Here is a 24,326-nt window from a genome sequence, read left to right on the forward strand (position 1 = left end):
TGGATTAAAGAGAGAAATAAAATAGTAATATTTGGATGCCCTCGTTTTGTCTGTTTGCAGCTGCTCTTGGGCACTACCTCAGCTTAGTGATTTTGATGAAGAAAACTTTTATTTTCTCATTTAATATAACGTGAGATATTATATGCAACATTTATAGCTCTCTTCAACTGTTCTGAATAAAAATGCCTCTGGAATGGTTTTCACAGTTTTAAGCACCTGGGTGAAAGGTTTGGGCTGAGCCACCAAATTTCAAAAGATAAAAATGTTCAAATTTGGATGTACAGAGCTAAATACCAGCTTGGTTCCAGTAGCTTCCATTTTATTGTTTATATTAAGAATTCTGGACACAACATCCATAGATTGAACACGACTTACAAAGGCAGAGTGACCCTGGAAGCTGCAGCAAGGAGCCCCAACGCTGCCTTTGGGAGTTTTGATACGGGTTGCAGCCTATGTGGACCTTGGTACAAGTTCTGTGTCTCAAGATGTTCAGGTATAGGGTTTTAGTAATGATTTTGGCATGTGTCATAGAAAACTGTGAGGAATTGTTGTGTCTTTTTGGAAAGTAAGTTTGTTCTTTTTACCTCTGGGATAGCTCACGCTCATTGCTGCCATTTGACTTCTCCAGACAGTACTTTCACTGGCTGTAATTAAATATGCAGGTTTTAGAAGAATGATGATTGGGATGCTCCGAATCATTTGTTAAGTGAGTGTGACAGCAGTGGTCTGGTTTGGAAAAAAAAAATTGATTTTTTTGAGCAATAGAAAAACTAACTCACTGCCATAGATTGTGAAAGGAAACAGACTCAAACTGAAATTAGATGAAAAGCTTGAAATTAGATGAGACTGCAGTAGTCAGACATATAAATTTATATATTTGTCCATACATACTGGATTCTAATTTAACATTTCACTATTATTTTGATCACATCTTGACTTATATACAGTAGATAAGGAACTCTGCACAGTATGGATGGGAACGAATTTTCAGGTAAAGTAATCCTCCTAAATTGAATGTAAAACCACATGGGTATTCTTCCCCACGTTCCTGCCTGTCCCTATTACAGAAAAGTCTGCAGCTGTAACAGTGCCTTGACAGCCAGAGCAGGACAGGGAGGGATGGAGTTAGTGGCCCCCTTGTTGCAATACAAAAAAAAAATACTGATTTTGTCCAGCTGTTGTGCAAGTTGCTGTTTGAAAATGCAGATGAAACTGGGTTGTAGTACCTCAGCTGGATGGAGGACATGAGGAAATATGACAAGAGAGAGGAAAAGTGAATGTGAGGAGAGTGGAGGGCCAGTGAATTTAGCGCTGAAGAATAAAAACGGAAATGCTCCTGTCTGGTGCATTGGAAATCGGTTCCATTGACTCCCCTCGTGCTGATTTCCTTTGGCTCCTTACAGGGGTGCTTCTTTAACTAGGAAATGTGTGCTGCCATGTCAGTGACTCAATGCAAGCTTGGCCTTGGATAGGTATGATAATTTTGAGTATTTCCGAGGTTTCTTTTCTGTCTCTACAATACACAGCCTAGTTCAATTCCTTGTCTCTGGTGTGTGTAAGCAGTTTTATAAACATTTACTCTTCTCTGTACAATGCAGAAGCAAATAGATGTACGTCAATACACGTATCTACATATACATACATGAATGTTTAAATGTGTCTGTGATTTAATATGCAATATTAAATCTGTGTACATATAAAAAATTATAGCAATGGTAAGTGCAAAATTAACTTTCAGATAAGAATAAGTCCTGTTGAATGTTTGGATGTATGCTGCTGTAGGTAGGGTTTGAAACTGAATGGTGATGGCACAAATGGAAGTCCACACAAGAAGGATTTTGGAGATGATCTAGCCTGTAGAACCTGTGCATGCCTTTTTGTAGTCATTAAGTTCTCCCAACATTTGCTCTGCTTTGTGTTCTACAGAAAGCCCAGCTACTTGGGCTTACAGGAAAAAAAACCTGTGGTTTGCTCACAGAGCTGGAATGTGCTCTGCTGAATGCTTAAGTTTCTGAGATGTTTGAATGTGAGCTTCCAGAAATACAACCTATTATTGAGGCTTTCGGCTAAAGAAAATGGCATGTATTACCATTGCATACAAGTCACTCGGTTGCCTTTAAATATTGCCATCTTTGAGCAGAAAGGGAATACATTTTGAGTGTTCACACAATACCCTCAGCCACTGAAACGATGATCTGGAAATTGCTGTGCCGCGCTCTGACACAGCTCGCCTGCATCTCAGGCAAACTCCAACGCCTTCAGAGAAAATAACACCTGAGAAACACAACCAGATAATTCCCACGAAATCAGAAACAAAGGAAGGGAGCTCATGGAGGGGGAGATGTTTAGGCTCTAGGGAGACAGAGGAAATGGCAACTAGTGAAGTTGTGTTCTCTCATGTTTGTTTTCACACTGTTGCTGAATCGTAGAGGTCTTTTAACTCATAATTCGTAAGTTTTGTGTATGAAAATGCAAGCATTTTGGGGAAAATCTATATTCAGAAGGAATCTACTCTTGTGTTGCAACTTTTATATGTCTTTTTCTTCCTTCCGCTTGTATTGCTGTCCTTACGGTGTGAAACCACGGGAGTCCTGTTTCTTAAAAGTTTATCAAAGATGTGTTTCATTTGACTGGGCCCAGGTGTATTAGGAAGTGGTTCGTGTCAGTGCTGTAATTCAGAGCTTTGTTTTCCTGTTAAGTGCTGCCCTGAGCAGAATTCTAATACAGAGCAGGAGCCAAACCAAGTGCAAACACATGCTGCTCCCCAAACAAGAAGGTATTTAACTTCTTTACAAAGAAAGACTCTTCCAGTGAAAAATTCTCATGTTTCAGAAAACTTCTTACTAAATCCCTTAGAGTTTGAGGGTTTTTTTTTTTTTTCTCTTTTCATAGAATTACATTTTTTTCAAACCTAATTGAGCCTTCTCACCACCAGTGTGTTGCCTGTTCTGGTATGAGGACAGTTTGTTAAATTAAGTAGTAGTTGATATGGAGAGAGCAGAACAGCTGCTACTAGCTGGTAGCTAAAGTACTCAGTTCGGATGCGGATGCTGGAACTTAAGTCCCCGTTTCAATAAATATTTACTGAGTTATACACAGCAAAGGAGGGGTTGGGAGAAATGATCTGCTGGTCATAGCACTCACAGCTGGATATAAGTAGCTGAAATTCAATCTCGAGGTCCAGTCAGGGCAGAGCAGGGACATAAACCTCTGGATTTGTCTCTCCCTTACTGTGTGATCACAGGCTCCTACAACTGCATGTTTAGTTTTAAAATTGCATGTGTTGGGGGTCAATCTGTCTTGTCTGTTATCTAAAACAGCCTATAAACAATGGCTAGCTAGTCAATATCCCATTACTGGTATAGGTAGATATGCTTTGTTTCTAATTAAACATTCATTGAACACTGTTGCTTACCCCTCCCCAATGGTTGGGGGAACTGGTCCAATGGCAGACTCTCAAAGTTCATAATTGCTTTCACTAATGCTGCTCCTTAACTTGATAAGACTTAACGTAAGACAGGATTTCCAACTAAAGAATGGCTGTACAGTGCCTAAAGCCATCTGCGCCATGCATAGATTTTGGTTGTTAATGGCATCATGTGTGGTCTGTATAGTAGTTCCTGCCCTTGTTTACTCTTTTTTTTTTCCCCAAAACAAATAAAATTTAAATAGTTTATTAGCTCCTGCTGCTTACTATGTACTTTAAGAATAATCCACTGTTTGTGGCATTACTGTAATCTCTATGGGCATTAAGTAATTGATGTCACAAGCGCTGGATTATAACCATGGCTCTGAAATTTACATAATAATACATAAACTATGAAAAACCCATGTGGTGGGCTGTTCCCAAAAAACCCTCTTTAAAATGTCCAAATTGTGGAATGACTAGATCCCAAAGCCTTGTTGTGTAAGTACATGTGCTTCATTTAAAACGTGTGCACCACCACAGCCACCTTTTTGTTAGTGGACTAACAAAATTCCAACCTGAATAAGGGGTCAGACCATGGAGATAGGGGCCTTATACTCTTCCCTTATTTCTTTCATGCCCAAAGCTCCCAGAGAAGAGAATAACAAAGCGCAGGCAAGATATTGGCTGTGTCATCCATTCTTTTCCCCCAGTTTACTAGGGCAGAAATACCAGAGTCTGTGTCTATACTGTGTATATACTCAGCATTTGTCTCAGCATTTCAGCCCTAAATTAACAAGGAGGATAGAAGCCTGTGGAATTGGGAGCTCTCAGTAAAGGTTGCCAGTTTGGTTTAATAAAGTGATTGGATTTGCTTGCCATATTTTGATTTGGATTAAAAAGAGACTGTTATTAAATAATCAAGGATGTCCTCCTATTCCTTGCATGAGTGAGAAGAGGCACTGTACATGCACAGTATACATTATCAAACCACAAAGTTGCTACAAATCTACCTTTGTGTTGCTTCACTAAGGTGCATAAAGATGCTTGTTTTACAGATGCAGAAGGACAGAGAACATAAGAGGCTTTCTGTCATCATAACTCTCAATATGGCGAAGTTAAGCATGAGTTCATTCCGAAGCAGTTCATTCCTCCTCTCCTTCACTGCAGAAATAAGATAGTCGTAATGACTTTTTGCTATGACTGCAAATACTTACAGTGAATTGATGGGTTGGGTTTTTTTTGTTCCTAGTGGTTCAGTAAGAATCTGGATATTATCTTTACAAGTACTTTATAGCTGGACTGAGTCCAAGAAGCATCTGGATGATGCGCTCAGTCCCATGCTCTGACTTGCCTGGCCCTTATGTGGAGCTGGGAGTTGGACTTGATGATCCTTATGGGTCCCTTCCAACACATGATATTCTGTGATTCTATGATATGTAAATAAGGCAACCCATAGGTAAAGAACCAGTCGGTGTCACTCAAGAATTTGTGGAACAGACTGGGTATTTGTTTAACCAATAAACCCAAACATGCACATTTCCATTGGCCTTCCCTGTGCACTGTTTGGGTTACTCAGCCTCCCATGACTGTTGCTTTGGTCAGTGATCTACAGCTTTTGATAGTAATCTGCTCACCAAGGCTTTGGGGTCTACTACTACTGCCACAGGTACTACAGAGTGTGCCCAAAGATAGTTCACATGGCTATTCAATCTTTCCTTAGCCTTCATTGTAGTAATGTTCTGTCCAAATTGCTTTTGAGTGCATCAGGGCTGTGGGAGGAGCTTGTAAATAAATAATACTTTATTCATGACTGTTGTGTTCTTGAGATAAATAGTTGAAGCAGGTAGAAGGAGAGGTCTTAGCAACCTGTTTAGCAGTGTTTCAGAGAAATAAGAAATTAACCATGTATCCTTGGCACTTATCTTTTGGAAAATGTAGTATGGGGGTGTCAGCAAGTAGAAGAATATGTGAACTGGAAGGATGAATAAAGTAGCTTAATGGTTTGGTTCTGGCTTTCATCATTTGGGTTTGATTCTAAACCAGAACTGAGTTATAAAACATTGCAACAATCAAATGTTTGTAGAGGTCACTGTTAAAATGGTTTAAAATGGTCATTATAACTCTTAACACTAGCAATAACATATCCCAAAACACTTTATAAATGTTCTCCCACACCTATATTTTCAATAACTGATTGATTCCACAGAGTAGGCTACAGCAGATGCAATTTACTAAATCCCAGTCAAGTGTCAACAAGCTGACTGGTTCATTTTATCATTATACCAGGAAACGTTTGTGGCTAATCATAAAAGTAGTACATAATGTGAGATCTTGCTTCATTATATGAACAAAAGCCTGTGATTTCAGGATGGAAAGAAAAGATTATTGGCATAAAGTGATTATTGAGAAAAAAAAAAAAACACCAAAAAGCCAAAACCAACTTTAAATAGTCAAATTATCCATTGTAACAGGATTTGAATTAGTAACTTATTGGGGTCATTACTTAAATCAAGAGTTTCTCTTTGGAGATAAATCTTACACTCTGAGAGGAAGGAGGATATGATATTTATATGAGTTGACAAACTTGCATTTGAGAAACTAGTCAGATGTGAAATGCTCACTGAGTTATATTTACTTTTTCTAACACCTTCCTACATCTAAGCCTTCATTAGAAAGTTTTTCCAGGTGTTGATTAACCCTGATTATTTTTTAAGCTGTCCAACAACAACTAAAGATTTATACTTTATCATAGAAGAAGTTCTGCAATGAGCAGAACATACTGAGGAGCACAGTTTGTCACCCATCAGGTACCAACGTGAGAGGGTGGGATGCAGCCTTTAACCTCTCAGCACCTTCTCCCTCCTCCCTCTCCTCTATTGTAAATGCCCCCAGTGTGAAACCAAGGAGTTTTATGGTGATGCTTGTGGGCAACTGTGTGGTACCATCCACACGGTGCCAAGTTACACACTTGGGATCTCTCTGATCATTTTCTGAGCTTTTGTGTTCTTTCATGACATAATGTCAGATGATGACTTTCAAAGGCATTGACATTACAGAGACTGGCAGTACTAAAGGCCTTAAAAATGTGAAATTCACTTCTCCAAATGTTTCAATACTCAGCTTTATTTTGTGAGAAGATGCACAGGTTTCAGTTTCTCTTATGTCTGCAGTTTATAGAAGATAAGCTTCTTTAGAAGTTAAAAGGAAGAGGTACAATTAGTAACAGTTTGTGGCAAAAGGTCTGGGGAAAAAAGACATAATTCTGAACTTGATTTCAATTTTAAGCCCTCTGTATTGCATAGTAGATTGAAGGTTGCAGGGAGAGACACCTGTTCAAAGCACATTAAAATTAGATAGAGGAGATCAATAGCAGAGACCAGGCTGGGTAAAATACATTTAGGAAGACAAAGTCCTCCTGTGGTCCCAGAGAGTCAATTCCAGCTTTGTGTGGGCGGACTATGGCAGGAGATGTTATTGAGATGGGCAGCCTGCCTCTGGGTTCATAGTTGCAGAAAATACTGCCTGCAGAGCACAGGCAGTGAAATGGCACAAACCCAGCAAGAACTTTCTAAAGCTGAAGTAGGTCTGAGCTCTGGGCTTAGGAGTTTTGCACAGAGACTCCAAGCAAGGACAGTATAGATGCCCTTGTGATCTAAGGACACCTGGGCCAGAGCACCACCATCATGGTTGCACAGGACTGCTGGAGGAGCTTCCAGCGCAGCAGCCTCATGTGTGGGATACCTGGGCAGCTGGCTGCTACCTCCATCTCTGCCTACCCACTCAGCTGGATGCTGGAGGCAAGGAGATGATGTGCTGGGACATAACGCAGAGGTACCCGTATCTTTTGGATCCTGGCTGGAGGAGGAGAGTAGGAGTAGGAAGATGACTTTATAATTGCTTTTTTTTATCACCCTTTCTGACTATATTGACTTTATACTTGACACAGCTTTGGCTGGCAAGTGAGGCCCAGATACATTCAGAATTAGATATGACTAGGCTCATTCTTACATGAGAAGAAAATCATCGGTTGCTACAGAAACAGCTCCGTATCAGTCTCGTGGGGCATCTTTGCATCTGGCTTTTTTTCCTTCTCTTTTGCTAATCTGTAGATAAGAGTCAAAGCAAGTGCAGCACATCCCACATCTATATAAAAGGTTGGAGGAACTCTGCAGAGAGCAAAGTGTGAAAGAACATCTCGTAGATAAGCTAAACTTAAATGAATGAGTTAATTTACACCACCCCCCCTTTTTTTTTTCTAGTTTTGCAACTCTCACTGAGTTAATTGAGGTGAAAATTAAATTACACCAGTCAGCAAATATTTTAAAGACCACTGACATCAAGGAAGAGAAAGGAGGTATTCAGAGAGGGAGTTAGTAAGAAAAATTTATGAAATGATCCAAGGGGTGAGTTAGAATCTGTGTCGAGAAAATTGCATACAGCAATGGAATAATAATCCAGAGTCACTTTCAGGCAAGTTGTTTAACTTGATAAATTAAGGAATTAGTTAAAAATAAGTGTGTGTTATGGGTGAACAGGGACCGTTCTGCACACTTCAGACCAGCTCACCAGCGAGGTTTTTCAACTGGTTTTCTAAAATGTAATGAATTCTTGATGCTTAGTAGATTAATATTTATTGAGTGAATCAATGCTTAATTTATTAAAAATTTGCCTTCCTTGTATTTTAATATGATTTATTACTCATCAGTGCTTATTGCATTAATTAAAGATTGTGTTAATTTTGTGGAAGTGAGCACGATCTGCTGCAGGTTTGCTGCAGAGCCCTAATGCGCTGTAGGGACGGTGCCTCTGGGTAATGCCAACGGTAGAAAACTGCACGAGGTGGGAAGCCAATATGAATCACTGATGGCCTCATCCTGCCTTTGGGCTTTCAAATAGCCAGCAAAGTGAAAATGAGGATGCTGCCCCTTAAGGGTAGGACATGATTATAGCAATAGAGATACTGTGGTGATACAGGGAATCTTGCTGTTTGCCTCTTATAAATTATGGCTGATGCTGTGGAAATCACTCCGGTGTTTCTCATGGAATGCCTTTTTGTCAACATCAGTGAAATCCAGCCTTAGTGATATGGGAAACTGTCACCCCAGACCAGGGACGAGAGTCGTTACATTCCAGGATGCGGGTTGTAAGTAATTCTTGGGACAGTAGGTTGCCTGAAGATTGGGATAGTCCCGAGCATCTCTGCAGGGGCAGGTGTTTGCGAAGTGGAAAATTACTAAAGGCAGAACAAAAAAAGCCAGACATCTTGTGAGATGAGTCTTTCAAGAAATCTGTCAAAACAGGGAGAGGGTGATCATGCTGGAGGGGGGCAACAGATGCAATTTGCATCTTTCGGTGCTGAAGGGAGAAGCGAATATATAAAGCCCCACAGCCGTGATACTTCTGATGCAATTATTTTATTAATCTTTGTGACACTTGTAATGTCTCTCTCTTTAAATTCAAATTCTGCTGCTTTTATAGCTAGTCACAAGTGTGTCTGTGTTACTATACTGCTTGCATCCAGCTGAGCCCTGGAAACGGCAGGGAGCTAGCCCCTGAGATCCGAGAGCAGAGGCGAATTTCCGGAAAGTGCTTAGCTCCCTAATTAGTGCATTTTTGCATGTTTAAATGCACAATTCTGGAATGCACTTTGCTGTTTCCCCCTCTGCAGGGTTTGGGTGAGTGTCCACAAACTTCCCTCGCCGAGCTAAATTAGAGAAACCTCTTCAAGGTCTGCTGAAGGTCAGAGCAGAGAAACGTTCTTCTCTCTCAGTGCACCAGTACAGCAGCAACCACCGTGCTCCAGCCCGGGGCGTTTGAGTGGACCCAGTGCCAAGGACCTGGTGGCATTTCAAATCCCTTGCAGCAGTTGGGTGTTAGATGCAAAAGATCAGTGCTGCTCCACTTGAAGTCAGAGAAATAACTTGTGCTTAAAGTTCAACACGTATACAGAGATTTCCTGGATCTGGAGTTAATTTGTTTTTTCCAAGGCCAGCTTGAAGGCAGTGACCAAACAGAAAAGTTACAAACTGAACATTTGACTTGTTGTTGTTTTATTTCCCATTTTGTTTAGGCTGTTCTATGTGCTTTTGTTTTCCTAAAGTTTCAAGTTAAGCTATTTAGGTTTTTATTTAATATTTATTTTTACCCTGGTTAATAGACTCAAGTCAGGATTGGGGGCTATGCACCTTTGTCTCTATTCCAGGTCTTTACATTTTGCAACTTCCTTCTGCGCAGGTTATTTATATTCCACCTTTTTTCCCAGTAGAGAAGCTTTCACGGAGCATAGGCTTTGGATATATATTTTCTGCTCTAGCTGTTCATTAGATATACAGCATTTGGAGTTCCAGTTGTGCTGAGAAATCTAAGCAAAGCTTTTGGCCCAGTGGGTGCTAAGCCCTGGCATTTCGTAGCTTTGTATGTATAAATCAGGATTAAGGCACAGGATCTATATAAAATTTAGCTCATTAGGAGATGTTTCATCTTACAGCTCCCACTAGGGAAGTGGGTCCCTTGCTCATCCTATTGCTTTCTCTGCTTTAGTGCTTCCTGGGAAACGAGTGTGGAGTGAGCAGACCCCAGGAGAGCAGGGACAACATTTCCTGGTAGTTCTTGTGGAGGTGACACATGGCAGCAGCAGAGTCTTCTGCTCCCTTTGACAATCACCCTGGCACACCTACAGGCATAGGCTGCCCTTGGCATTTGATAATAAAGCAAATGTGACCAAGCACACTGCTAAGGTCATACTCAGAATGACTAGTCAGAGTTATGAGAACAAGGAGTACCTGTGAAAGCAGACAGGAATGGATTTCTCACAAATATGATCTGCGTTGTACAGGAGTTAAGGTACTGAAGGCCAGGATGGTTTCAGAAAATGTGTTTTTTGAGCCTGACACCCCACTCAACTTCCCAGCAGGCCAGTTTTATTGTTGGGCATATAGCTCAAGTATCTTCAGTGGATGATCAATTGTGTCCATGCACTTTAGTCATTGAAGCTTTACTTATAGAGAAATGATGGGTTTGGAAAGGAGGTTCATCAGTCATAATTTCCAAGGAAGAGTGTTCAGGGAAGGGAATACCAAGTCAATGTTTCCTCCTCAAGGACTTTCAGCTGTCACCCAGGGAATATAGTGAATGCAGTGATGAGAATTAGATTAGAAAAAGATCAATAGGGCTGACAATAAATGAAAGTAACACAGACATTATTGAGCAAATTAGGAGAGAGAAATTAAACTGGACAGTGTAATCTTCAATGCCAGCTACAGACACTAATGTTGGGCAAAGTTAGGGAGAAGACAGTAAGTTAGAAAGTGCTATGAAGAAGAGGCAGTAACAGTCTGTCTGAGACATGGGGAAAGCCTTGCTGTTGATAGAAACCTCTCAGCCCACAGAAAGGTTGAAAAGGATGATAATGCTCCGGGAGCACATGGGTTTCAGTGTCAGGCCACAGAGAGGCAATGGCAGAATGGGCAACAGCCTTGGCTAAGTGTTACAGGGAAAAGGAACTTCAGACACACCCCACCATCACCAAGGCATTGGTAGGATAGACTGTTTCTGGAAAAAAAATTCCTCACCTTTTCGTAGTACAGGTTGCCTTGCCCCATGAAGGGTTGCAGCCCTTCCAGAAACCACTCTTCTGTTGAAACTTGATTGTTTGCCATAATAACTCACTGTATTTTGCTATCTGTACAAATATCCAGTGATGATCAAGTCTGGCAAGCTTTTGGTGTGAGGGATATCTGGTGGCAATGAGATCCATGGGCTGACTGTGCTCAGCATGAAAAGCAGATTTTCTTTTATCAGTTTTGAGTTTGTCTAGATCCTCTTATATGTCTTTGAAAGGTTCACCCCAAGGCAATATAATTGTGTTTGATCACATACAGGCTATGAGTCAGTGATTGATATGAATAAAGAACTTAGAGTTTCTTGTCTTGGTTCCTTGTCTACTTCCCTGTGGAATCAGAAATCACTTTTATAAATATATCGGTCCGTCTGTGCTTCTAGCTATCCATTTCAAGTATATGTTCCAAAAAGCAATAGTAAAACTTTATAAGTGCAAATAAAAACACATTAAAAGGACTGAGCAAGGTGGGGTTTTTTTCTTCCTCATAAAGTACATGTGGATCCCATCCAAAACAGTTACTGTAAGCCATGTAACTTGTAATTAATTCTGCTGTAAATGTCAGAACTCTTACTTTGCAGGTCTAAGCTGACCCACTAAAATTAGTCCCCTTTTAACAATTCCTTTTATAATTTGTTTTTCAGCAGAAACGGCAGCTTGACCTCCTGACAATAACCAGCCCTGGTAAGTGAGCTCTGCTGCACAGCTCTCTTCTCTTCTCTTTTCTTAAAGAGATGGTTGTCTAATGTGGTTTTTTCCCCCGTCTCTGACATGCAAAATGAAAAACACTGTTCCCCAGAAAATCTTTCACGTAATAACAAGTGACAGCTATATTGTGCTTGGCAAAGCCCCGGGCAGTTATCCGTTCACAGAGCTGCCTCTTCAGACCTTTACTCTATGAATTTGAGTGCTGATATTTCTTTAAGCCTCCTGGGGTTACAGTTAGCGGTATGTCTGCAGGGCAGATGCCCACGAATTCGCAATGTGTGTTCAAGTATCACAGAAATGTAAGTTTGACTTTCCTTGGTGGCAAACATGAACTGTTGAGGGAGAAATGAGATGGTGGTCCTCTGTGAGCTTGGTGGGAGATGGGGGCACAAGCTTAGGTTTGGAGAACCCCAGAGGGGATGAGAAAGTATTTAGGTGAAATTAAAAGGTTGTGAATGATCTGCTTTGCTTCGTAATGGCTTTTGTCATTTGCATATTGAGGAGATAAACCAAAACATATTATACTGGGAAGTGTTGGGCATAGTGAGTTTTGAAGGTCTCAGCACTGAGTTCGACAAGCAGGTCATTTGAATAGTGCCTCTCCTTCATCTCAGCTCCTAGGGGCTGGGTGGCTCTTAATTTATTGCTATTTTTCTGGCTCAGTTTCTTTCCATTAGCTGGTACAGAAGGTTGCTGGCCACCACCTTCAGATGTACACTGTGCTTGAATGGTGCTACCTTTCGGTTAACTTTTTCAAATGTTCAGATGTGTGTGCATATTAAGCTTTCAGTTTGGCTTTAACTGGGACTAATGAGTTCTGGCTTTAACTGGGAATAATGTGTTAGTGAAATGAACAGGTGTTATGGGAAGTGAACAAAATGTGACACACATTTGCTTGGGTATAATTTTGCATCAATAATTTTTCTGACACTCTAAATGTAGATATCATCTGTGACATGGTTTCCCCTTCACTAACCTTGTTAAAATAATAAGAATTAAAACTAGGAGGAGGAACACTTTGTTGGGACAGATGTTTGAGGCTATTGGCAATTGCATCACATTTTTGCATGTTCACTTTTCATGCAGTTTGCAATTATGTTAATGTATGCTCAGGGCACTTGCTGATAAAAGCAACAATACAGTGTGTTACAGCCATTGTCACTATTCTGACTGTAACTTCAAGGACAAACATGGCACATTTTTCATTTTTCATATCTTCAGCATTCCCTTTTTCTAGTGGAAAAAGAAGAAAAGATCTCTGAAGGTCTTAATCATAATAAACACTCAGATCTTGGATAAGGGCACCAAAGTCCAGAGACTTTTTTTTAATAAGAGCAAGAGGATTGAGGACCAGAAAAACTTAATATGAGACTTTTCTGTGAAAAGAATTTATGATACTTTCCTCATATCCTGGGCTGCATCAAAAGCAGCATGACCAGCAAGTCCAGGGGGGTGATTCTCCTCCACTACTCTGCTCTTGTGGGACCCCACCAGGAGTACTGCATCCAGCTCTGGGATCCCCAACACTAGAAGGACATGGAGCTGTTGGAATGAGTCCAGAGGAGGCCATGAAGATGATTAGAGGGCTGCAACACCTCTCCTGAGATGACTGGCAGAGAGAGTTGGGCTTGTTCAGCCTGGAGAAGAGAAGGCTCTGGGGAGATCTAATAGCAGCCTTCTAATACCTGAAAGGGCTACAGGGAAGCTGGGGAGGGGCTGTTTACAAGGGCAGGAAGTGACGGGACAGGGGGTAATGGATTTAGTCATCTGAAGGAGGGTGGATTTAGAGTAGATATCAGGAAGCAATCCTTCCCTGTGAGGGCGGTGAGGCCCTGGCACAGGCTGCCCAGAGAAGCTGTGAGGCCCCTGGATCCCTGGCAGGGTTCAAGGCCAGGTTGAATGGGGCTTTGGGCAGCCTGGTCTAGTGGAGGGTGTCCCTGCCCGTGGTAGGGGGAGTGAACTAGGTGGGCTTTGAGGTCCCTTCCAACCCAAACGAGTCTGTGATCTTATAATTTCAGATACAGTATTCACTTGAACAGTGAAAGTGTGGACTAAGTTGAGTTTGTGCGTAGATGTGATCACAGTAAGTAGCTATCGCTTCAGATCTCTCAATTTAACACAGCAATCTACTAAATCAACACAGCAATTAGTTGGAAGAATTAAAATAGCTAAATACTAACCTAACTTTCAATAACTCTGTAGACATACTGCACTAAAAAGGTGGAAAAAGGCTTTCCATAACATGACTATTATTTTCTGAAATACAAGTTTTACCCTTTGATATTTAGCCAGAAATCTACAATAATTGGCTACATAGGAAAAGAAATTAATATTTGTGCCCTGATTATGTAAATTGAATGCTTACAGTTTTGCTTTCAGTTAAGGCATTTTCAGAGGCAGCTTGATGCTGGATCAGGTCAAACTCACCTAAGAACCTAAAGCTGAGATTTTTTCAGAGGCTGAAAGAGGTGCTTAATTCTTAGTAGAATTGGAAAATGTCAACCTGGGGATTAAAGGGTCTAATTTTGGCCTTATAAATTAAACAAATCATATTCTTGAGACTTTTATCTATCTTTGGAGACCACAACTTTTTAATATTTCATTCTTTGAGTCCTATCTGACATCGACAATCTGCTTTTACAAAGTCATGGTATTGCTTATGATGGCTGAGATCAGCCATAATCACTGTCATGCCTTAATTTAGTGATTCAAATTAGGGAGTGGGCTATTTATTTGCAGCTGTTAATCCTTTGGGACTCATTCCTGTTTTCCACCTTGCTGCAGGCAGCCAGCCTTCGCTTGTAGTGGAGGTCACTCAGCCTTATTTATAGTACGAAAGTCCTCTGTGTCTCACCAGCAGTATCAGCCACTAAAACCTTATTGCTTAATTGTAAGAATAGACAAAGGACTTCAAAACCAAAGGTGACCTCTGTGATTTGCACTTCTGTCATGAAGAATGTCATCTTTCTTTTATGTCTGTTTGAAATTCCTGAACCAGTTTTTGTATGTTTAGTCAAGAATCACTTGGTGATCCCTCGCAGGTATTGCAACAGCTCTTCTCCACGTGCCATGAAAAAGCAATGCTGTTAATATCAATGGAGGGCTGTTGAGACATAAAGGCCAAAACATTCAAAAGAGTGTTTGTGGGATCCCAGAGACCTTAACATAACCTCCTTGCTTTCACACTGTTGTCCATGGCCATGGTTGCTGCATGATTGCCCAGGACTTCACTGAGGAAGCAGTGCTCGTTCCTGGTGTCATGAATCCCCACCCTGTCCAGGCTGGGTTGAGCCCATGCTGTGAGGGTGACCTGCTGCTACCTCTTGCCTTACTCCAGATAGCTTCCAAACACCAAGCAGTACACACATGCCTCTGAAAAACCTGGCTAAGCATGTACTTGACTTAAACCCACAGGTATAGAACACTGATCTGTAACTGGGACTCAGGGCACTCTGGAAAAAAATGGGAAAAAAAAGACAGAAATGCAGAGGGTGAGAACTGCAGCTCCAGCTGCATGCTTGGTGTGGACATATAGAGCTGAACTGTTCCAGCTTCTCTAAGAAAACAGCTGTGGAAAGCTCCATGATGTGCCCCAAACTGGAGGAAGTCATTGCTTTGCTGTGGGTCTTCAGAAAAAGCCAGACACAAACGATGCATAAGCTGGGAGCAAGCCAGACTCCCTCATGCTCAAATATATTCCTTTGAAGTAACTGACACCCATGTAAAATGGGGGGGAAGGAAGGGGGTGTTCAATGCTCTGCCATACTGCTGAGTAGCTGGAGGAATGTTAAGTTAAATTTATCAGCGCTCTCGCCACACTCCTTTCTTCTTGCCCCTTGACATGTGAGGTACAATTAGACTGTAACACGCCGTACGGTTCAGGGTGCCAGAGTCAGAGCTGATGTGCGCAGTGGGGTGGGGGAAAGATGTTAAAAATTCATTAGTAGCTGGCAGGGACGTGCTGGCAGGGAGTGGGACATAATGAGGTTTAAGTTTGGGTAATTTAAATTTTCTTTAAACTTAGTTTTACATCTGAATTTGATCCAAAACATTTCCGTAATACTACTTCTAGTTGACTTTGGGTTTTAGGATGAAATCTTCAGGTGGTTTAATTTGGACTTGCTGCTCAAAGTAGCTGAAGATCCGACCTTAATTTCTACATGACCATGTTCTAGTAACATTTTGAACATCCACATACAATCACATCACATTTTGTGGTAGCCACTCAATAGCTGCAAATAAGATATCCCTGTTTCCATAGTTTTTTCCATGGAGACAAAGCTTTTTGCATCTCCTGTGTTTACAATAATAATAGAGCTTTCCAGTTTCTCTTCTCAGTAAGGTAAGCTCGTCTCCCACTGAAGTATTTTTTAATTATTGATACCATAAATGGAAGTGTGTTGGAAACTATTGGCTTTGAAAATAGCTAACATGTGATATTATCCAAGAACCATCAGGAAAATTCTTTTGAAATTCTCTTTGATTCAGCTGTCCTCAGGGCTTTATCCTTCTCTACCAGTCTCTCTACTGCCAATTTAAAATAACATTCTCTTGAAATCAGTGCAATGTCAGGAGAAATTCATCAGCACCGTAGGTGCATGTTTCCCAGAAGTATATAAACCTACTACATTTGGCAGCAGTAAATTGATTGCATTTAAAAAACCTGGGGTAGTTGAATATTCCATAGTCCCCAGCTTGGCTACAGCATGGAATATAAAGTGTTTTAAGTTTCTTTCAGCTCTGTTTTAGGTGAAATAAAGTAACAGCTGACTCCATAATTCCTTCCTTTTGATTTACTCAGATTTTCCTCTGACCCCATTAGAGGTTTACATGCAGGGATGGAGTAAAATATTCCTAATCTCTGTGGAGCGGCATTGAGATTTGATCAGAAATGTTAATGACTCTGTGTGTGCTTCTGCCTAATAGTCAAGCTCTTGCACTTTTAAATGGGGAGAAGAAAGCTTGATTTTAGAAGTATTTATCAGACTGATCTGTGTGGTGAAATATTCTCTCCCTCTTTAATACCATCAGCGCTTCATGCTCTAAAAATGTCTTCATTTCATTAATTTGTGATACACTACTACACTGAATTCTTTTAAGGTGGCTTTAGTTTCCGCCATACATATTTTACTGCTGTAAATTATAGATATAGGACTGTTGCCTAGTTAATTTCCTCTGGTTAGGAAAATATATTTTTACTCTCCTGGCATTGCATAAAGTGATATGTGGGATTTGCTATATTTTTTAGCTGATTAAGTTTTGCATTTCTACATATTACTGCTTATGAGACCTCAAGTAAAACTACGTAAAGGAAGGAGAAGTTTTATAGTATATTTGAAAGTTCCATTTAACTAGAAATTCCTCCACTAAGCCCCTCTACACAGCTTTTCCATTACCTTCCTGGATAGTCTGGCTATCTGTTTCTTTCTAATTGAAGCATGAAAATAATATGAACTCAAAGTCATGAAGCTGTAAGACAGGTATTAGTAAAAATGATACAGAGTAATAAAATGTGACAGAAAGTTGTTTGCTGCTAAAACTCGGGTACTATTTTTGATAGTCCTTATTAATTAATAGTACATTGATTTTGGTCTAAGTATGTGTCAAGGGATAGCGTCTGAGTTTTTAAACAGCCTGACATAATTACTGTTCATGTTTGTTAGTGAGGCTTCACATGCTATTTTGTTTGGAAAGGTGGTGGAGAAAAGAAATTGCTTATCTTTCTAGTAATAATTGAGTCTCTTAATGCTCAGTGATGGATAGGAGTGCAACTGTCTCTTGTATTAACAAGACACTGGGTGTTAATCCACCCATTTGCCCACAGCACTGTAAAATAACTTGGGGGGGGGGGGGGGACGGACAGTTTCTCATTGCTCAGCAAAGAAATAGACCCCAAATGTTTTGTTGAAACCCACAGTACAAGATTTTTTTTACCAAAGAAATAAAATACACATACTGAAGTCTCAGATGAAAGTGAAATTCCAGTGTTGTCAGTCTTAGCTGCACCCTAAATGATGTTTGTTCTAGACTTGATGAAAGTAGAAAGATGAAATACTAACAGAGCGAAGAGAAAGACTTTTTTTTTTCCTTTTGTGCCATTAGGTTGGTTTCAGCTGTCCTGAGGCTAATTAGGAAATTTGACTGTATCCAATTCCTCATCTTCACTGTATCTGAAGAGCTGTAAGAATTTCCATTTTCTGTGATAAGGAGAAGTAATATTGCTGCTTGTAATTACTTATTCGTGCAGATCGGTACCTACCTAATTCTTTCTCCATTTGCTGGTATAACGATTGCAGAAGGGCTACACAGGTGTTGCTGTTCCCAGCAACTTTTCCCTCTTCAGTCTTCACTCACCTACGTGTTCCAAGAGAGTAAGTCCAACCTGACCTTTCTGCCTGTCCCCTGACCTATCCCCATCTGTCTCCCCAAACACCACCTACATCCATCTCAAATATCACAGTCTTGAGATCTATTGAAATGACACCTTTGTGATCCTGTAATGAAACCAGACTTTTTTTTTCCCCATTTAGTTGCAAAATTTACTTTTAGTAAGGCTTTTTTATCCCCACCTTTGCATTTAAAAAAAAAGTGACCTTTTTTTTGGATACATGTAGAATAAGTGATATTTGCGAAGTCAAAATAAGACTGCAGAGGAGATATTCTAAAGGCTAATCCATTACTTTTGAAGAAAAATATCAAGCTTTTCTACAATGCCTTATTATTATTCTGGGTCACCATGATGTTTCCATGCACCTTGGCATGTCCCTTTAATTGGATCCTTACATAGGAAGGTCCGGCATAGTTGCATTGAAAGCTGACATTTCTAACTAACTGACCTTTTCAGGCCCAGTGATACTCCTATAATGATTATCCTCTAGCATTGTTTGGACACAATACCACATACTTCACAGCACATAAAGAATATGTTCTTTGAGAACTATTCAAAATGCCCAATCTCAAGTTAGCAAAATGAGAAAATTGGGTGCAAACATTCATCAGAGTGTTATTGTGCAGGTATCGATTTGAATGCCCTTTCATTTCTCTGGGAAAAAGTGTTGTATTATAGAGCTCTAAATTAACTTCTGTTCTGGTTTTTTTTTTCCCCCAGTAAGTATAAAAAGGTCAAATTCATTCATAAGGCTGAATAGATTTGCAGGATATAAGCAATAAGATAGCAATCAACCTTCAAATAACCTTTAAAGAGACGGTATCTTTTCTTATGAACAGTAATTGATCTGCTCATTAAGTCATTGCATACTCTTTGGGGCTCACCTAGGCAAAAATGTGTAAGACCGTGACGAAAGGATGTCAGCTAGAACAAAACAGGAATAAATCCTCCTGTGGAAATATAAATATTTTACAGGTTTTGAGGGGTGTAAAGTAGATGAAAGGACTGACATTGTGATGTGAATTCCTTGACATGACCGTTGTAAGGCTGAGTGAAAAAGACACAGAAAAGACCTCAAAGTGTGAATTTGGTATTAGAATCATAGAATCATAGTGAGGAGGACGATGATAGCGTGTTCATACATGCCTGAAACCTGAATGCATCTTCAGCTTCCCTTCTGAATTTATGGCTAGCGTGGGAGGGTAATCATTGCAAGTTGCCTCCAATCAGCGCACGTATACAAGGGTGTCCATACAGGGGGACTTCTGCGGGGCAGCCTGCTATGCATCACATCTGGCTTGCCTCTGCACACTGCAGACCCTCTTCCAAGACATTCCAGATTGTCAAGTAATGGCTTTCTTTGCATCATGAGGGCTTTCTGGATGCATTGGCGGGGTGTCATCGTCTCTGCCTACGCAGAAAGGAAACCTGCGTCCAGCTTGTTGTAGTGCTGATTCCCTGACTGCAGCCTGCTGTAACCTTCACACGGTCCTGGGCTGTGTCCCTGCAGCTCCTCTTGTGTAAGAGAGAGCGGTTAAAGGACTGCTGGAAATTTTTTTATCAAGGAAGTTCCATTCAGCCAGAGACTTGCTTAAAGAACGGGGATTGTTGATAACAGATACCAATCGGAAGATTAGTGTTCTGTCCGTGTCCATATTTCATTTCTGCATGTAAATCTGTGTTATGGTTCTAGTATTATTTTTATGAATCGCACATACGCTGAGGACTATCTGTGCATAATTGATTACAAGGAGTTGTCTTGGTTTTTATCTTTGATCAGAATTTTCAGAAGCAGCGAGTATCCCAGGTGACAAGGCTTTTTATGCTGTAAATGTTTGCACATAATGCTTTCTGTTTTACTTCACAATGTGCAGAATGAGCGTTTGGCTCCTTTAGAGAGAGTGAAAATGAGCATTTCTGTGCACAGGTGTATTGTGCCCCTTCTCTATTTGCATAAGCTTGACGAAAACATAAAATAATACCCTTTTTTTCCCCCTTAATAAAACCCTACCCTTTCTTGAGCATCAGATTTTTTTGAGAGAATGGAAAGCTTTCTTCCTCTTTAATGACACTTTAATTTGCAAGGGCATCTGTGCTGAAACAGTCTCTTCACTTAGGAATATTTTGTTTGTTTGTTTAATTATCTGCTGAGTGACCTGTACAAGACTTGGTGAAAATCAGCGTATTAAATATCTAGAAGACAGCAGAGGATTATATTGACACTGCAAAATGGAGTACAGCCTAGAAATGCATGAGCTAGCAGAGACCTGAATAGCAGAGCTGTGCAGTGTGCAGCAGGCTGACCAGTGTGGGTCCAGATGCTGGCAAGCCATGCTGGCTGGGTGCTATGCCTAATATAAATAAGCCCTAAATGTATTTATTTTGTGGTGTTTTTATGGTTTGGTTGATTTTTTTTTCTGGCTTTAGGGTGCTGTCATTCCAGTGCTGCCAAATTGCACCTGGACCTGAACCTTCCTTGTGATTTTTTGTATTAACCTAGCCAGGCACATACAGCTAGCTGTGCTTCATTTCTATTTTAGTAGCACCCATGTGTCCCAGGCCACTGGATGCACAGTGTGACACCAAGCTCCCCCTGAACAGTTGTGACTTAAATAGATGAAGTAAGGGGCAGGGGACAGGAAACATGGAAAAAGAAAGTCAGAAATAAAAGATGGTTTTAATAGAACCACATTTTATTTTTGAGAAGCTGCCCACTACCCTCTCTGTCACCTTCTAGACTCCTGTGCCTTTTTGCTACCCCTAGCTCCCAATCTCTGGTGTAGCAGAAAATGGCAAACAGTGATGATTATAAAGCTACCATGAATGGAACTTAGGAAGAGAGGAGCTGGAACCACACAAAAGACTTCTCTTCCCCTCGTTCATTTCTAAGAATTGCCAGTAGGCTCATTTTTTACCGTATGCAGAACATTTTCGGTTAAAGCAGTCAGCCAAGGTCACTGGGAAACCCACAAGAAAGCACAACCTAGAGCCTTTATTATTATTTTGAACTTGTAACTTGAAGGCACAAAGGATTTTTTTAGGAGAGATTTGAATGGGGAAGGTGTGATGGTTTTGTGAATTCAGACTGAAAGTGTGGGATAAACCATGGTGGAAAAGTGACTACTTCACCACGCAGCTCAGTACAGTTTTGGAGGGAGTTATCTGAAACGCTGCTAAATGAGATAACGTGAGTTCTGTTAGGCAGTTGTATCACTGCAGTGTCCTTAAAAAGCAGGTTAAAGGAAGGTGAAATACTGTTTTAACACCACGATCTGCCTCTGATGTTGCAGCCAGCTGTGGTATCTGTACAAGATGCTGCACTGGACCGTGTAGATGATCTGAATGCCAGGACGGGGAGTGCTGGCAGAGGAACAAACATGGGAGGAGCAGGGACACAAGGCAGCAAGGGATAAGGTCTGCATTGGGGCCTGGAGAGTGCAACATAAACCACAAAGTCATATTTGCTGGGCCACAGGAATCAAAATAAGAAGTTGTCTGTGTGAAATATCTAGGAAACAGCAGGGGATTATAGTATTCTTAATTTCTTATTTTACTACCTGCCCTGTTACACAGCTGCATCCATTGTCCTTGTCCTTGGGAGGACAGAAGGGAGAATTTTTTTGTAGAGACCCTGATTTTCCTGGCCATCCTCAGGGCAGCCTCAGAGAGGTGTTAAATTCTCCATTGTCCCTTGTGCTCAATGTACCCTTTTGCTGTTACTCCCTGGTACTGTGAGGATGTAGAGCCTGTGCTTGAATGCAAAAGGAATCCTCACCTGATCACTTAGATGTGGGGCAAATTTGCTTTGGGGTCTGGTCCAGAGCACTCAAGTTGCTGTTTACTTGGGCCAAATCCCTAATCATTTTCAAAGATTTGACAAACCTGACAGTGAGAGCAACTTCATCCGCCGTGTCAGCGTGTGATCCCAAACTCAACCCACTCACTCCAGTGAATGGACTTGAGTTTCCTTATTCAAATACTAAAATAACCTTCTCTATACTAGAAAAATTTCTAAAATGGTCTAGTTCAAGCACCCAGGGCAGCTGCTTGTGGCTCTGCCAGCAGCCCTGCCAAGCAAGACCTTCCCAATCCCTCCACCCTCCCAACACCCAGGTGTGGGTGGCCATCCCTGCCCAGGCGCTGGCTATCACACCAGCAGCACGGACACTTGTGGCATCTCAGCAAATGCCTCCCAAGGCAGGAGCCGTGGTGCCGCCTGCGTTTGTACCTACCACAAATAGAGATGCTATATAATAGTGCTGCTGCTAATAAATATAAACCATATAGATGTCAGGTTGCCCTGAGAATGTATTCTCCCCACAAACCAGGCGGCTGTACTGCGGTGTTCAGGAATTAACTGCAGGAGTATTACTCTCTTAAGGCTTTGTGTTATAGTTCTGTTTTCCTCACCTTTAACCCGACAATGGATTATGACCATACTTTCTCTTATAACTAAATGCTCTTCTGTCCTTTGACAAAACAGATTTGTGTCTTTTCATAGCTTTCTGTAGAGGGCTAATAATACATGGGAAAGCTTTACTGCCCACAGGAGACTTTGCCTGGCTGTAATAATAAGAAATGCTGTTGAAAAGTCATGATCAATGTTAATTCAGTTATTTTTCATTTTCTTTTTTTATAATGAAATCTTCTACTTTGTGCATTTTATCCAGAGCTACCCCATGAATTGCTCGTTGGAGAGAGGGGTCATTGGTTATAAAAATGAGTTCTTGTTGTTTGTCCTCATACAAAAATAACAGCAATATTTTGAGTTGATGAATTTAGGGAGAAAAAAAAAGGTAGAATTTTGGATGTACAAAAGATGTAAATATTGTTTTCCAGGTTTTATGGTTCCCAGATGCCTCTTCTAATTGCATAGCTAACCCCGAGTTTATTAAGTTATTTTCCAGAGTCAAACTCATTTGTAAACATGTCAGAATAAAAACTAAATTTTAAAAAACAAAACCTTTGGATTAGAATTCTGGAGTGATAAACAAACTAATTTAGAATGTATTTGCATGTAATTTACATGTGCCAAAATAGGATTGCATGTGGTTTGTAAATACAGGTCTTGAATCTATTTAACATTACAAAATAGCACAGAAGAAATTAATTGTAGCTAAAAAAAAAAAAGGTTAAAATAATAAAAAGATGGCTTAAAATGGCCCATGTTTGAATGTGATTCAACGTGCAGAAACTGGTGAGGAGAGATAAGCATGCAGAGAAAGCTGTAAATTCTAGCAGCAACATCTGTAGTAGTTAGAATACTATGTTTTATAGCAATCCCTTACCTCCCCCCATGGACATTACTATGGCGTGCAGTGTATTTATTATTCACTTTCTGCAAGAGATGTTTTGCTAGCACAGCCCTAAAAATAAGGTTTGTTTCATTTCTTTTAATGTTCAGACTCGTTCAAAGATGATTCTGTCAGCTCCCATTTTAAGCATCTTGGCCGAGTTTGGCCTGCACACTTTGGCACAGGATAACAAAATATAATTATCCTACTTATTACAGTGGTATCAGAGGATCAAACAGCAGGTAAATCCTCCACTTTGCTAGGTACAGACTCCATCTGGAGAAGACCTGTTGGTCACTGGTGCCTGTGAATCTTCCAACCTGAGTGGACAAGGCAGCTTTAGAGGAGGGGAGAAGATCATGTAAGCCATTGAGCAGCATTGGTCATGAGAAGTCTAGAGTGATGCTCAAGGGAGGGGACATGGAGGAAGCGAGAGGCTCTGTGGAATGACCACATGGACCTGACAAGGTCTTGTCTTATCAGGAGTGTCACAGGTGCTGAGGGTGCAAGAAGATCCATGTGCTGGTTATTGCTGGTTTTTCACCTGTCAGAAGGAGGCTCTGACTGAATCCTTCACATTTTTTTCCAACCCAAATACTATATGTTAAGAGGCAGGATGGAGGGTAGATCACATCTATGCCTGCTCTTTCAGAAATAGGCAGGACAGAGGGAAACATCATCTGTGGAGATTTGAGGTAGGAGGAGTAACGTCAGCCATGACAGGTAGCAGGTCCTGCTTTGGCTACTCAGCTTCTGCTGTCGATACAGAAATGTACTCTGGGCCTTGGGATTAAAGCAGCCATGGGTTCAAGGCAAAAGGAAATGTTCTTTAGATAGAAATTTTTACAGATGTAAGGACTGAACTTAGTAGTACTGAAATGCATTGCTGTATTTATGGGGGAAAGGATG

At 40.8% G+C, this 24,326-nt stretch overlaps 1 protein-coding gene across 2 annotated transcripts in view; it reads left to right on the forward strand.

Annotated features, from left to right (window-relative positions):
• The window catches only part of LOC311193423 (BEN domain-containing protein 5), a gene marked incomplete at both ends in the record, with an annotated part of 931,749 nt that overhangs the window by 484,180 nt on the left and 423,243 nt on the right, over positions 1-24,326 (forward strand). For both annotated transcript variants that reach the window (XM_084266248.1, XM_084266247.1), the window contains one exon: positions 11,672-11,711. In XM_084266248.1, the coding sequence (XP_084122374.1) occupies positions 11,672-11,711 (40 nt within the window). The remainder of the gene's footprint in view (positions 1-11,671; positions 11,712-24,326) is intronic.

The sequence above is a fragment of the Gallinula chloropus genome (genome assembly GCF_964237585.1).
Source record: "Gallinula chloropus genome assembly, chromosome: 6".
NCBI classification, from domain to species: Eukaryota; Metazoa; Chordata; class Aves; order Gruiformes; family Rallidae; genus Gallinula; species Gallinula chloropus.